This window comes from Perognathus longimembris, unplaced genomic scaffold (genome assembly GCF_023159225.1).
Source record: "Perognathus longimembris pacificus isolate PPM17 unplaced genomic scaffold, ASM2315922v1 HiC_scaffold_3675, whole genome shotgun sequence".
NCBI classification, from domain to species: domain Eukaryota; kingdom Metazoa; phylum Chordata; class Mammalia; order Rodentia; family Heteromyidae; genus Perognathus; species Perognathus longimembris.
Window position 1 is genome coordinate 43313 of NW_025958908.1, and position 13847 is coordinate 57159.

At 42.7% G+C, this 13847-nt stretch overlaps 1 protein-coding gene and 1 non-coding gene across 2 annotated transcripts; both read left to right on the plus strand.

Annotated features, from left to right (window-relative positions):
• Positions 1 to 234: 234 nt before the first annotated feature.
• Positions 235 to 10023, plus strand: LOC125344681 (rho-related BTB domain-containing protein 3-like; the record flags this gene model as incomplete). The annotated part of the gene is made up of 3 exons (XM_048337100.1): positions 235 to 490; positions 8198 to 8294; positions 9933 to 10023. Coding segments are annotated over exons 1-3 (425 nt in total), but the record flags the coding sequence as incomplete, so codon positions are not given.
• A 2813-nt stretch (positions 10024 to 12836) lies between these two features.
• On the plus strand, positions 12837 to 12938 carry LOC125344684. Its single transcript, XR_007209622.1, has one exon. It is a non-coding gene; the product is annotated as a U6 spliceosomal RNA (small nuclear RNA).
• The last annotated feature ends 909 nt before the right edge of the window (positions 12939 to 13847 follow it).

Genomic DNA, 13847 nt, shown 5'->3' on the forward strand with positions numbered 1-13847 from the left:
GGGACTAAAGCCAAGAAAAGCAAAATCGCAGGGATTGGGTTTAGCTAAGAGTGTAGTGAGTTTATACCTGTGCATTGATTAAGGGTAGTTACAGAATCACCTTCTGGTGAATTGAAAGAAAAAAGAAGACTTCCTTCCAAGCTGGAAGCTTCCTAGATTCTTGTACAGTGGAGTCATAGTTTGGAGTGGGGACTGCCTCGAGACCTTTCCTGGGAACTGTAGTCTACACTGGCTAACACCTTTCTTGTTGGGGATGTGCTTTCTGTGGTCATCAGAGCAGTCGTTCATCACGTTTGTGTCTCTTATTTCCCTTCTCGCATCAGCTGGCATCTTCCAGGCCATGTGTCTCCTGATCTGTGCTGAGATGTACCAAGTGTCCAGGCTGCAGCACATCTGTGAGCTGTTCATCATCACGCAGCTGCAGAGTACGCCCAGCCGGGAGCTCGCCTCCATGAGCCTCGACATCGTCGACCTACTCAAGAAAGCCAAGGTGTGGATGCAGTGAAAACAACTTACTAGCCTTTTAGTTTTGAATTTTATTATTTCAACAGGTCCAATGAACAGTATGCCACATTCATCACTTGAAAAATTCATAAGTGCAAACTTGGTGCTTGATAATCTCACCATAGATGTTTTATAGTGTGCATATTACTCTACATTACATTTCCGTACGTCTTTAGTGTATGTTTTTCCACTACCGGACACCTATGTTTGTTCTAGGAATAATTATTTCTTTTTTCCAAACTGTAAGGTTTAATAACCTGTACTACTCTCAGTGTACTATCATAGAGGTATCTTAAAATATAAATGAGAAAATTCAGTGTTGCAGTTTTTAAGAAATGGGTGAATTCATATACATCTAATGTTTAATAATGAAATGACTCATTTGAGGAAACTATTAATGTTTCCTTTAACAAATCTGAAGAAGTAGGAAAACGACTTCCTAAATAAACATGAAACTCTATCAGAAAATAATATAATGAATAGGCTAATATGGAAGTGAGTTATAAAATAACGTCACTAGTACAATAAACGAAAACAATGCCGTTGCTCTCCAAACTTGTGTTTGGGCCACCTCCTAGCAGTGTCTGTCCTGTCTGGTCTGCAGTTACCCCTTCCCATCTCCCGTTGTAACAAGGCCTCAGAGAGTGCCACCAGCTGCCATTTCCCAAAGTAATGTAAGAGCAGAGTGGCTGCCAGGTCTTTAGATAGTCATTGTCCCAAACTCATCATTTGCATGAGTCTCGAGAAGAATGGGAAGGAGGGCTCATTGCCCAGGCCTGCAGGCTCTTGGTGGGGCTGGATACCAGGCAACAGAGGCATGATCTGCTCTGTGGTGGGCTTCAGCATGGGGCAAGACACCCCAGCCTCTCCTGGGGCAGGTGCCAGACTGTCTTCAAGTGGAATGTCTTCAAAACCTTGCTCCTGCTCCTCCATAACTTCCACCTTTGTGGGGCGCAACAGGTCTGAGGGGCCCTCAGCAGCGAGGGTGTGGATGGCTGCCGGCATCTTGTCCTGACCCTCCGTGCCTTCACCTGCAAGGTGCAGTAGCAGCTCCTGCAGCTGCTTCTTCTTTTCACTCACCTCCTGGGACAGCTGGGTGACACACTGGTCTTTCTCCTGATACATCTCATCAAGAACGTCCATCTGTTCTTTGTAGAAAACTATAGACTCTTGGATGGCACTGATGTGTTTGGACAGCTGGTCACACTGATGGTGGAGGCCGTCCACTTGACTCTGGTAGTCCACCTTGTCAGGCAGGTTGTGGGTGAAATGGAGTTTCAGCTTGATCTTTGGTATGTGTGCATTCTGCTTCCTGTCTCCAGACACGCCATGGCTCCAGCTCTTGGGGAAGATGGCCTGATGCTCCAGCTTGGTCTGGCACTGGGCTTCCAGGTTGGCCAGGCACCTGCAGTGGGCCTGCTGCTCCTGCAGCTGCTGCCTGAGGTTTGCCTTTGATTGAGCAATTGCTAGTGCTTCATACTCTGGAACTGTCACATCAGGGGGTATCATCTTCTTACCCTTTTCTTCTCTTAGGCTTATTCCTTGACCTTCCCTCGGGAGAGCCAGGCCGCTCAGCTGGGCCTGAAGCTGCTCATTCTCCTGCCTTGGTGCTTCTAGGTACTTCAATGTGTCCGGCAACTTTTGAGGTCCCATTTGGTCCTCTGACTTGGTCTGCACCTGCTCCTGCTGCAGCTGCTCCAGCAGCTGGGTCTGCTTCAGCAGGTGCTGCCGCAAGGCCTCCTTCTCGGACGTCAGCTGCTGATGGGAGGCCACGTGCCGCTCACAGGCGGCTCTGAGCTCCCGCAGCTGCTCTAGGTACTGGTCATGCAGCTCCTGCAAATTCTGAGCTGCTTGGCTCTTTGAGTCAGCGATCTCTTTCCATTGTGTTGACTTCTTCTCCAGCTGGTCCAGCTTTTCCTGCAGCTGTTTCTTGTCCTGCTGCTCCGAGTGCAGGATGCTGGCGAGCGCCTCCTTGTCTTCACTCAGCCTGTGGAAGGCGTCCCGCAGCTGGGCCAGCTGGTGTTTCAGTTCTTGGTTGTGCACCAGTGTGCATCGCACGGTCTCACGTTCCTTTTCCATGGTCTCAAAGCTCTTGCGTCGATCCTCAGCTTGCTGCTCCCATGCCTCGGCCTTCTTCTCCAATATCCTCAGCCTCTCCTGCTGCTCCAGGTTCTGGAAACGAAGGCTCTGGGTTTCCTGTATCTGGATGTGATGTTGTTCTTCCAGGTTCTTGAGCTCCTTCTGCAACTGGAAGGCCTGGGCCTGCTGCTCTGCCAGCTGCTTTCTCAGCGCCATCACGTTGCTCTCCAGCTCCAACACCTGCCTCGCCCCTTGCTCTTTCTCCTCTGTCAATTGGCTGTTCTGCGCCAACAGCTGCTGGGCCTTCTCATCCCACCTGGAGCGCTCTACCCTCAGGTCCTCCGCAAAGGTGTCTCTCTCCACCGTTAATGTTGCCACCAACGCTTTCATGCTGTCTAGTTGTCTTTCCAACTCTGCCCGCTCTTCCAGTACTTGTAACTCAGGACTTTTGATCTCCGTGTCGGCCTTCTGCGTCAGGAGCACGTCCAGCCTCTCCTGCAGCTTAGTGTTCTCTGCCTCCAGGTTATCGTAGCTTCTGATCTTGTCCTGGAGCTGCAGCTTCAGGTTATTCAGGGTGTTGGTGAGCTCGAGGTTGCTCGTCTCTGCCTCATTCTGCATGGTGAAGGCTGCAGACAGTGTCCTCTCTAGCTCCTCCACGCGTTGCTGCGAAGCTTGCAGGCGGCTGGCACGATCGGCATGCTCCGCTTCTCTTTCATTGGCCAGCTGCTGCACGTGGGCCAGGGCAGATTGGAAATCAGAATTTTCTGAAACCAACATCTGAATTGATAATTTGTGGAGCTCCAGATCTATCTTCTGTGCTTCCACAATACAGGCCATCTTCTCATTCTCTTTGCCCTGTTGATCCTGGAGCTCTTTCCTTTCCTGCTTTAGTTGTTCAATCACACTCCACAGCTGCTGGTTGCGTATTCTGCTGGAGTCCAGGGCAAGCATCAGGTGTTGGTAGCGCCTTTCTAGATCCTTGGTGTCATTGGGACCCGGGACAGTCTGGACTGTGACAGCTGTCATTGTGTCCAAAGGCTCCGAGTTAGTGTGATCTCTGGCTACACCATCAGTTGAATGACAGTCCCCTGTGGTGTTCGTCTTGGGGATATCTCCCTTTTTTGTTTTCTTCTTCCTCTTGGAAACTGCAAGCCTGTCAGGACAATTTCTCTGCTGATACTCTTGAAGGAGTTTCTTTCCTGAAGCTATTTTCTTTTCTCTTGTTTTTTCAGACATCTCAGCACTGGGATGGGAAAGATGAGGGGGCCCCATTCCCAGGCTCTTTGAAATCACTTCTGTTCTCACAGTCACTAAAAACGATTATCTGTTTCCTACTCTATTTCCAAAAATCACCTCAGTTCTCTCACTCACCACTTAGCACCTCTACCCTCTCCAATGGCTGGTAGTGGTGTAAGTCACCAAAAGGAATACCAGTGTAACTAGGTAACGTGGAATGTGGGTGTGGCCCCAGTTCTTGTATCTCATTGGTCAGAGAGAAACATGAAAAAATGGGGGCGGGGTTAGAATCTTGTAATCCAGGTAGAATGGGTGGAATCATGATGAGAACTGCTCCCACAGCTCCTCCCCTGTACAACAGTGTCTAGTTTGTTTGGGGGACCTGCTCTTGCCAGATACATGCACAGTTTTACAAGTCCACTTTCCTGGCTTCCATCATACAGCTGTGGTCACCAGAGTTTCCACTAGGCTTCCAACTGCTCTTCAGGAAGTGGCACCAAGAAACATAGCTATCTGCCCCTATCCTCTTGTTCTGCACATATTTACTGTCACTTGTATTCTGATCAGGTCTTGATTAGAACGTACTCATGAGCTGCTGGCTGCTGGCCATGAGCACTAGACATGCTGCACACCTAGACCATGCACAACGAGCACATGTTGCACACACTTTGGTGGTGAGCTCAGAGGATTCAGAAACACAGTCATGGGAGGAATGACAGTGTTTGAGAATTATGAGTTGCTTCCATCCAGGTGGTATGTGAAATCCACACGAGTACGGAAGGAAGAATGATAACTGCAGATGACTAAAACAAATCTGCTAGCCAAGCAGTCAGCTAACCATCCACATCCAAATGATGCTCCAATATGTGCAGAATCCAGGTTCTGGGGCCAGTCCTCTCTCGCTGCAGAGCCCTTGGACATGTGCTTCAGCACTGGAGTGCTTGCTTGTCCTCCAGTGATGGGCTGAAGTGGTTGGGGAGTCCATTTTGTGTGGCCAGCTTGTCCTTCCAGTGAAGAATTCATGCTGGTCATGGTGGTACACACCTGAAGTTCTCTGTGCTCAAGTCGCTTCTGTGGACTCAGGCATTGTCTCCAGAAGGCCACTGTGAAATGCATGGTACCAGACTAGGGGTGGCGGTGAACTCCTCTGTCTCTAGGCTAAGGTGGCAGCTAGTCCTGAGCCCCCACAGTGACCGGCCCTTTAAATACTTTTATAAGATATCTTAAAAATATTTTTACGAGACACAGTGTTGTCTGTGACTACGTAGTGTTGCAGCAGAATTAATGAATGTGGAATTTTTCTTTCGGCAGTGGTCCTTAGCCAGAATCATTTGGGTGTAGTGCTCTGCTGAGTCACACAGGCATGATAGGAAATTGAATTTCCATTGAGTCCCCCTTCCCCCCCCAAAAAATATGAGTTCTCAGAGCTTCTAAAAGAAAATGACAAGATGAGCCCCTGTAGAATGATAGGCGTGATTAGATGAAATTAGTTTATCTCTTCATTCATTTCCTGTGTATGTCAGGAAGTGAAACTTTTATATAGGAGAAACTAGTTTACTTTGCTAATCCTTGCAGTTTCCCTTTCTTTCAATGTTTTACCAGCTATGTGAGGAATTTAGCGAAACACAGTTTGAGACTGACTGAGCATCCATGTCTTTGAGAGATGGGCAGTTTGGGTATTTTTCACTTTTCTTTCCATTCTCTCCTACCTTCTCTCAGTTGTCTACCATGATTCTAACTTTGGTTCATATTTCTGTCAAAGAACTTCTTTCTTTCTTTTCTTTTTTTTTTTTTTTGATGTTGTTGTGGGCTTGAACTCAGGGCCTGGGTGCTGTCCCTGAGCTCTTTTTCTCAAGGCTAGAACTCTCGCACTTTGAGCTGCCACATCTTCTCTTCCAGGTCTTTTTTTATTTATTTATTTTTCTGATGGTTAAATTTAGATAAGCGTCTCATGGACTTTCCTTCCTTGACTAGCTTCAACTATGACCCTTAGATCTCAGCCTCCCAAGTAGCTAGGAGTACAGTCATGAGCCACCAGTGCTTGGCTATGTTCCATCTGTTAATATACCAGAGATCCTTGTTTGTTTGTTTGTTTGTTTTTCTCAAACAAATCAATGTCTGACCAAAATGACGATTCCTTCTCTTCTTCCATGTAAGCAGTAGCTATGTAAAATTTGTTGAATACTGGAAAGTTGTATGTACTCTCATATTAAAATTTTGCATGTGTTCTTAGAATTTGTATCTAATATTTGGCTACCTGGGTCCATACAATTCTGGCTCTTTTCTGTGGCTCATAGGTAATACTGCCATATTATTTATATAGCTCTGAGGTTGTATCACATTTAGTTTATGGACTTTTTAATACCTTTCCCTTTTTTTTTTACTTCAGTTTAAACTTACTATGACAGTATATACTTTCCCGAAAACCTAGTTTTAACAAAGAGATGCTTTCTATCTCATGTCAAGAGCTTACAATGGTGGTATCTTAAATCTTAGTCACAAGTAAGATTCCAGCTAGGGCACCAATGATATGTACCTATAATCCTACCTTTTAAAAAGGAAGCCGCTATCTGAGGATCATAGTTCAAAGCCAGCACAGGTAGAAAAGTCCATGAGACTTTAATCTCCATTTAACCAGCAAAAAACTGGAAGTAGAAGTATGGATCGAGTAATAGAATAGCAGCCTTGCACAACCAAGCTAAGGGACATGCTCTAGCCTTGAGTTCAAGCCCCAAGACCTACACACACACACACACACACACACACACTCATCAGAAAGTATAAGATTGTGCATTTGAAGCATATTTTACAGCCAGCTTTGATCTCTGATTTCTATTCTCTTTCCAAGTCATAACCCTTAGGCCATGTCCTGATGTCCTGACCTTCTGGTGGTAGGTTATCTACTCTGGGTCAGTCATCTGATGGCTTCATAGCTTTTGTTAAAATAACTACATGTCATACTCCATTACCTTTAACTCATATTTATGTGCTTAAAGAGGGGGAAAAAGTTAAAATGTGATAGGACATAAAACTGTAAAGTTCCTTCCAGCTCAGAAATTCTGTGTAGTGATAAAAAGAGATATGTGTTTATTTATACAGTATGCTTTGAACCTATATTAAAATATTTTCATCCTATATAGCTTATTGAAAGTTCTTGTTTTTGTTTTTCCCTTAAGATATGAAATAATAATGTTAATTTAATGCTATTTACTATGCTTGTATAATATTACTACTTACCCACCACTTTTATAACATTTGTGAGTATTCTGAAAAGCACCATCCACAACCAAAGCTGGATACATCCTAATGTCTATATGAGGATGAACAGTGTGCCATGTACATGTAATATAATACCGTTGGTCTTTATAAATGGATGGCATTGATATATGCTACACTGTGAATGAGCCTTGGAAAACATGAGGCTAAGAGACGGTGCTAAACATTTCACTCATATGAGACACTGAGATTAGTCAGGTTTATAATGACAGAAAGTAAAGTAGAGATAACCAGGGCCCAAGGATGGGAGGCTAAGAGTAGTTATTATGTAACGGGTGTGGAGTTTCAGTTTGGAGTGATAAAATAGTTCTGGAACTCCATAGGGCTACTAGTGGCATAAGTACGTGAGTATACTTAGTGCACTGTGCTGTACACTTAGGTGTGGATAATATGGGAAGCCACCTGCTACACATATTGTATCACAAGGATGATGATAACAGCAATAAACTGTACTTACTCAGCACGTTCTTTGAGTTAGTGATTGGCTGGACTAGTGAGTGTCAGTGTTTTGACGCCAAGGTTTTGATGTCAGTGGCCATACTGCTCTCAGTTTCCTTCAGCATGCAGCTTTTTGAACTCACCATGGGGAGAATTGTGCAGGAAGTCATGCTCAGTGTAACCGCAGGTCTACTCAAAGCAGCTGTTCAAACCTTACCTGCTCATAGAAATATTTGCACACGAAAACTCACACCCTTTGGCCAATGGTGTTTCCTCCTCAAAATAGTTCTGGGTTTGCTCCTCAGATGGACTCGCCTGGCTGGTGCTCTCTATAATATTTTTCTGTGCTGGAAGTACAAGTGCAGCTAGGGAATTCTATGACGGAGAATTAAAAGCTTCAATTCAGTATTTAAGAGCAACAGTTTTTTTTAATCACTTCAGCAGCAGCATCTTAGTGTCGTTTCTGCTTCTTCGTTGAATGAAGTGTTTATTATTACTTATAAGTAACACTCCTCTCTCTGCAGTGACAGTCCCGTGAAGGCCCCATTACGGAGACAAACGTGGAAGGAAGCTTCTCCTTGATTTCTCTCAGGCCGTTGTCTGGCTGCAATTTCATAATGGTGATTCTTATGTGCAATGTTTTTTCCTTCTCATTGTCTTGCAGTTTCACCACTCTGATTGCCTCTCCACCTGGCTACTTCATTTCATTGCCACTAACTACCTCATCTTCAGTCAAAAGCCTGCATTTCAGGACCTTTCAGGTAGATCACCAATTTCACTTTGAGAAGAAGCTTCTTGGGGCTTGGGCGGGGCGGTGCCCAGCTCAAGTGGTAGAGCAGAAGCCTGGATTCCATTTCTAATAGCAAAAAGCAAATATGTGTAGTCTTTGTTCTTGAGATATAATTGTAAAAACTGTAGTTTTGGTAAGTTAAGAAAATTTAATATAGTCCCTTTAAGTGATTCAACAACTGCCTGACACATTTATTTATTGTTACTTGCGTTACATAAGCAGTTTGATTTATGTTACACAACAGATTTTCTGATGATTATTTTATAGTTCGAATGGCATTCATTTTTAAGTGCGGTACATATTTTGTCTGAGAGATAAAGTAGTCAAACTGCCTTTTAGCATTTACTTGTGGTAAATGAGATCTTAGGTTTTGTTTTATTTTGAAGATAAACTATAAGACAGAAACTAGTCAAAGGGTGAGATTCCTAATACTACATAAAAGGAAAGAAATGAAAATGGAATAGCTTTCAGAGTAGACAGTCAGATTCATCTGCAATTAATTACAGTGTGCTTATGCTATTATCCAGCATAGATGCAAGGGGGAAACTTGAACTGGAAAGACAAGGAAATTACCAGGTGCTGGTGGCTCATTCCTATAATCCTAGCTACACAAGAGGCTGAGATCTGAGGATTACAGTTCAAAGCCAGCCCAGGCAGGAAAGTCTTTGACACTCCTATCTCCACTTAGCCACCAGAAAACGGGAAGTGGCTCTGTGGCTCCTCAAGTGGTAGAGCACTATCCTTGAGCTGAAGAGCTCTTAAGCTCAAGGACAACACTAAGGCCCAGAGTTCAAGCCCCACGACCAACAACAACAGAAAATGACAAGGTAATTAAGGAATACTTGGTCAAGTACTTTCAAACTCTGGACAGAAGCTCTTCACAGAAATGCCTGAAGGTTGTCTTCAGTTGGGGACAGAAAGGGGTGGGTAGGAAGGAAAGAGAAAGGTAAAGAGGAGGGCAAAAATTATCTCTCTTGAATTTTCCTTTCAGTGTAGTTTGCTTTTATCTGTTTTATAGCTGAGAGTTCTATATAAAGTTTTACTCAGTAAACATGATTCCACTGGCAGGCTAGGGTAGGGTATGTTTCACCAAGACTAGGGAAACTAGCAAAGTGAAAGATCTGGAGTTTCAGAATGGTGGGATCCAACATGAAAGCCTAGAAACCAAAGAATGAACTTTAGGAGAAGTCAGTCCTCTGGAGCAGTAGCAATCACAAGAGAATGGATAGATTATTTGATAACGAGGCCCGAGTTGAAGGTAGGACAAGAGTACAGAGTTTAGAAGGTTCACTTCAAAGAGACTAAGTGAAAATAAGTGAATACCCTCCAGGACAGACAAAGGTTTTACTGAAAAAGAAAAGGGAAATAATAAATACTACTTGGTGAATGTATGGAGAAGCCACTTATAATTGGAAATCATTTAACAAACACAACAAAAAGCCTGGTGTTGCCTAAAGTAGTATTAAATGATTCTGGAAAGCTTCAGGGAAGAGGAAAGGGTATATAACAGAATGAATCTCATCTACTGTGTAGGAAATTTAATAGTTAATACCTTAACTGATCCAAAATAAAATATGTTCAATTAACCCTCTTTTCTCTTAATATTTAGTGGAAGAACACAGTTTTGTTGAAAAGCACAGATGGCCATCAAATAGGTACTTGAAGCAGCTTGCAGAATACAGGAAGAATATTCACTCCCGGTAATGTCGTTGCTTAGTCATGTAACCTGGAGTTTTTATATGCGTACACTTCTTTTTTTTATAACTATGAAGATTGGGATGCCTCTAAATTCCGGTAAAATTCTTATAATAGACTGTATATGGGTGATTAAAAATACATCGCCATACAGCTTAATATATTAGTTCTCTTTGCAAAAACACTACTGTGGGTCTTAAAAGGGAACATAATATACTTCAGACCAAAAAGCTAAAGCTTCTCTCTAGAATATAAAGCTGTTGGACAGGTATGTTCTCCCTTTAAAATATCCTGTTCCTTTAGTGACATTAAAACTCCTTCCAGCTTAAAAAAAAAGTTCATTAAAAGAACCATATAGGATTAATACAGAAATTTCATCATGTCTAAGTGCTCTATTAAAATAAGGAGCCTTTAAAGACCCAGTGTAACTATTGGTACAGTCAGAAATTTAGGGGAAGAACTAATCAATCAAACAAGATTATGGTGGTGGCATGCCTCTTGGTTCTGAGTCAGTGACAGTGTTTGGATGAATATCATGAAGAAAAGTCTGTCTTTCCTCCATACACTCTTGCCAGCTTGTCTTGTCCCCTCTCTAAGATTCTGGTTAAGCAGGAAACCTAATCAGGCTTTAGTGTCTAACCTGTTTCCTGGTTTCTACTTGTAGTGCAGTTGTAAGATCTTTAATTCTTAACCACATTTAGAGAAGGCCTTGTGATTTCACTTTGCACTGTGCCAGGTGCAGACATACCAATTATGTATATTTCCTGAAAAAGAAAACTACTCTGATAGCAGAAAAGAAACTGATCTCAAGAGAAGAGGGTGTGGCTTCTTGGAGGGAAGAATGCACAATTTGGACTGCTGAAATTTGTAGTACCCAAGACAACTACTGCCACTTCCAGCGGTATGTGAGAAATGCCTTGTGGTAGCTTTAAAACACTTGATTGTGGCTCAGTTCCAAATGAAGAAGTATCTTCTTACTCATTCTGAAAGATGAGAATGTTGGTAAGAATGACTCTTTTGCCTGATTTTAATACTACATGTCTATAAAGACACAGGAAAAAGATGATTGTCATGATAACTCAAGAAGTGTTCTCTCCTTAGTGTATTTGGTAAGATTTGGATGTCAGTAGTTTCAATTGCTTGAATTCTTTCCTGTAGATTGCAAAGCTATATGGTGTGGAGTAATGTTAGTTTTGTACCTTACTGGGTAAGGTAAAAGGAAGGATATAAATCAGACTGTCATGTGCAGAAAGAATGCTAGTAGAGAACAGAATTAGAATTTCTGTCCTATTACATGTAAGGATGCCAGGATATGGAAACGATTGTTCTATCACTGTTGTAACTACATTCAACGTGCTATGTGTAACCGTACCTTATATTATTGATGATCTTTTTGTATCCCCTTCCTGTGCTTGTACTATCTCAGTATCTTATCTGAGTACATTGGAAACCGTGTATACTGGTATTAGAACTAGGAAACTGAAAGGGAATATCAAAATTGAGAGACACAGGGTAAAAAAGACAAACGAGGGGCTGGGGACATGGCCTAGTGGCAAGAGTGCCTGCCTCATATACGTGAGGCCCTGGGTTCAATTCCCCAGCACCACATATACCGAAAATGGCCAGAAGTGGCGCTGTGGCTCAAGTGGCAGATTGCTAGCCTTGAGCAAAAAGAAGCCAGGGACAGTGCTCAGGCCCTGAGTCCAAGCCCCAGGACTGGCCAAAAAAAAAAAAAAAATGACAAATGACTACAAAAGCAATACTTGTAAAAATGGTGTAAATGAACTGAACAACTCATGGGAAGGTAGGGCAATGGGGTGGGGGGGAAGGGAGGAATGAGGGACGAGGTAACAAACAGTACAAGAAATGTATCCAATGCCTAACGTATGAAACTTTAGCCTCTCTGTACATCAGTTTGACAATAAAAATTTTTAAAAAGTTATGTCTGTACTTCAGACCAGTGGAAAAGATCTTGGGAGCCAGAATTCATTGTTTTAATTCCCAAGTGAGTTCACTGTGAACCTAGGTGGAACACCTCTATCTGTGTTTAATATGAGGATACAGTGATTTCAAACCCTAGCTTTCCCAATGGACCTGGGATACTGGGAACTCAGGAGTCTTGTCTATTTGGCCCCATATGCTTTCCTCAATCTCCCAAGGATTTGGGATTAGACGTATACTGTCACCTCTGGCTTATAAATAGTACTTTATTTATTTGTCAGTCATAGGTCTTGAACTCAGGGTCTGGGTGCTGAGCTTTTGTGCTCCATACTGAAATTCTACCACTTTGAGCACAAGCATCACTTGCAATTTTTTGGTGGTTAATTGGAGATAAGAGTCTCACAGACTTCCCTGCCAAGGCTGGTTTTGAACATGGATGCTCAGATCTTGGCCTCCAGGGTAGCTAGGATTACGTGTGAGCCACCAGGGCCTGGCCACATAAATACTATTTTAATAATGAGCCTTAACATGCAAAAAGCTGAGAAATGCAGAGTAATGGATTTTAGTTTGTTCTGGTTCTATAGTATTCAGGGTATGTTTAGGCAGATCAGTGATATTTCATGGCATAATTTTCCATTGACTATTTGCTTTATTGGACAGAAAACAAGTTAACGATCTAGTTGCTACCGTCATTTACTAAAGTGATAATAAAATATTTTTAGTTATCATAATTTCTTTTTCCTGCTGGATATCTGGAAGTATTTTGTTGGTACATGGAGGATATTAGCAGGACTTAGCTAGTGTCTACCAAAGGGCTAAATAGGCATTGTTATTTCTATGGAAAGTTCTGTTTTACCTTGGCCTAAAGGTTACATTTGTGCTGGCTTTGGTAGCACATATACTAAAATTGAACTATACAGGATTAGCACGGCCCCTCCGTGAGGATGACATGCAAATTTATGAATTTTTCTGTATTTTAAAAGGGAATGATGGCAGGTGAACAATACTAAAATACATTTTGTCTATGTATGAAGATGGTATAGAGAGAGCTATTGAAAATTTGCAAAATAGGGGCTAGGGGCAGGGAAAAGAGAAATGGAGGGGATTAATCTGATTAAAGTATAATATGAGTAAGCATGAAATACCATGGTGAAACATTTTTGTATAATTAATATACATTAATAATAATATGACACAGGATATATTTTAAATCCATAGGCCTTACATCTTATTTTGAATAAATGTTTCACTACACTTCAGGACACACACACACACACACACACACACACACACACACACACACACACGAGAACTGCCTAAAACTATACCTGCTCAGTCCTGCACATTAGGTAGTAGCAAGAACTCATGAAGTCTACTTTAAAGTCATTACAGTTTAGGAATCCTACTTCTATTTCATCATCTCTCCCACCTTCTCTCCTTCCCTTCCTCCTTCCCTCCCCCGCCTTCCTTCCCTCTTATTTCTGCAATAGGATGGTTGTAGCCAGTGCAGGCATTGGGTCCACTAACTACTACCTGTGGCTATCTTGGGGAACTTTTTACTTCTCCACTTAGGCCTCATTTGTTCTTTCTTTTCTCCAGGGTTTCTAACATTGGCCTACTAGTGACATCTAGTGGTATCTGTGGCATAGAGCTGCCAGCTTTTTCTCTGATTTTTGACTCTGGTTTTGAGTTCTCTGATTTTGATTTCATGTATTAAGAGGGACAGTTCCACTTATTGCTTTCCACATAAGAGACCCCAGGCCCTGTGCTCGGAGCCTCCGGCTCTTTCTGGGTAGGTTTCTCAGGTATCATGTCCTTCCTCTTAGAGATGTTAACACATTACTTTCACTAGTTTTGTGAGGTTTCACTACAGAGAAGTTTGAAGGGA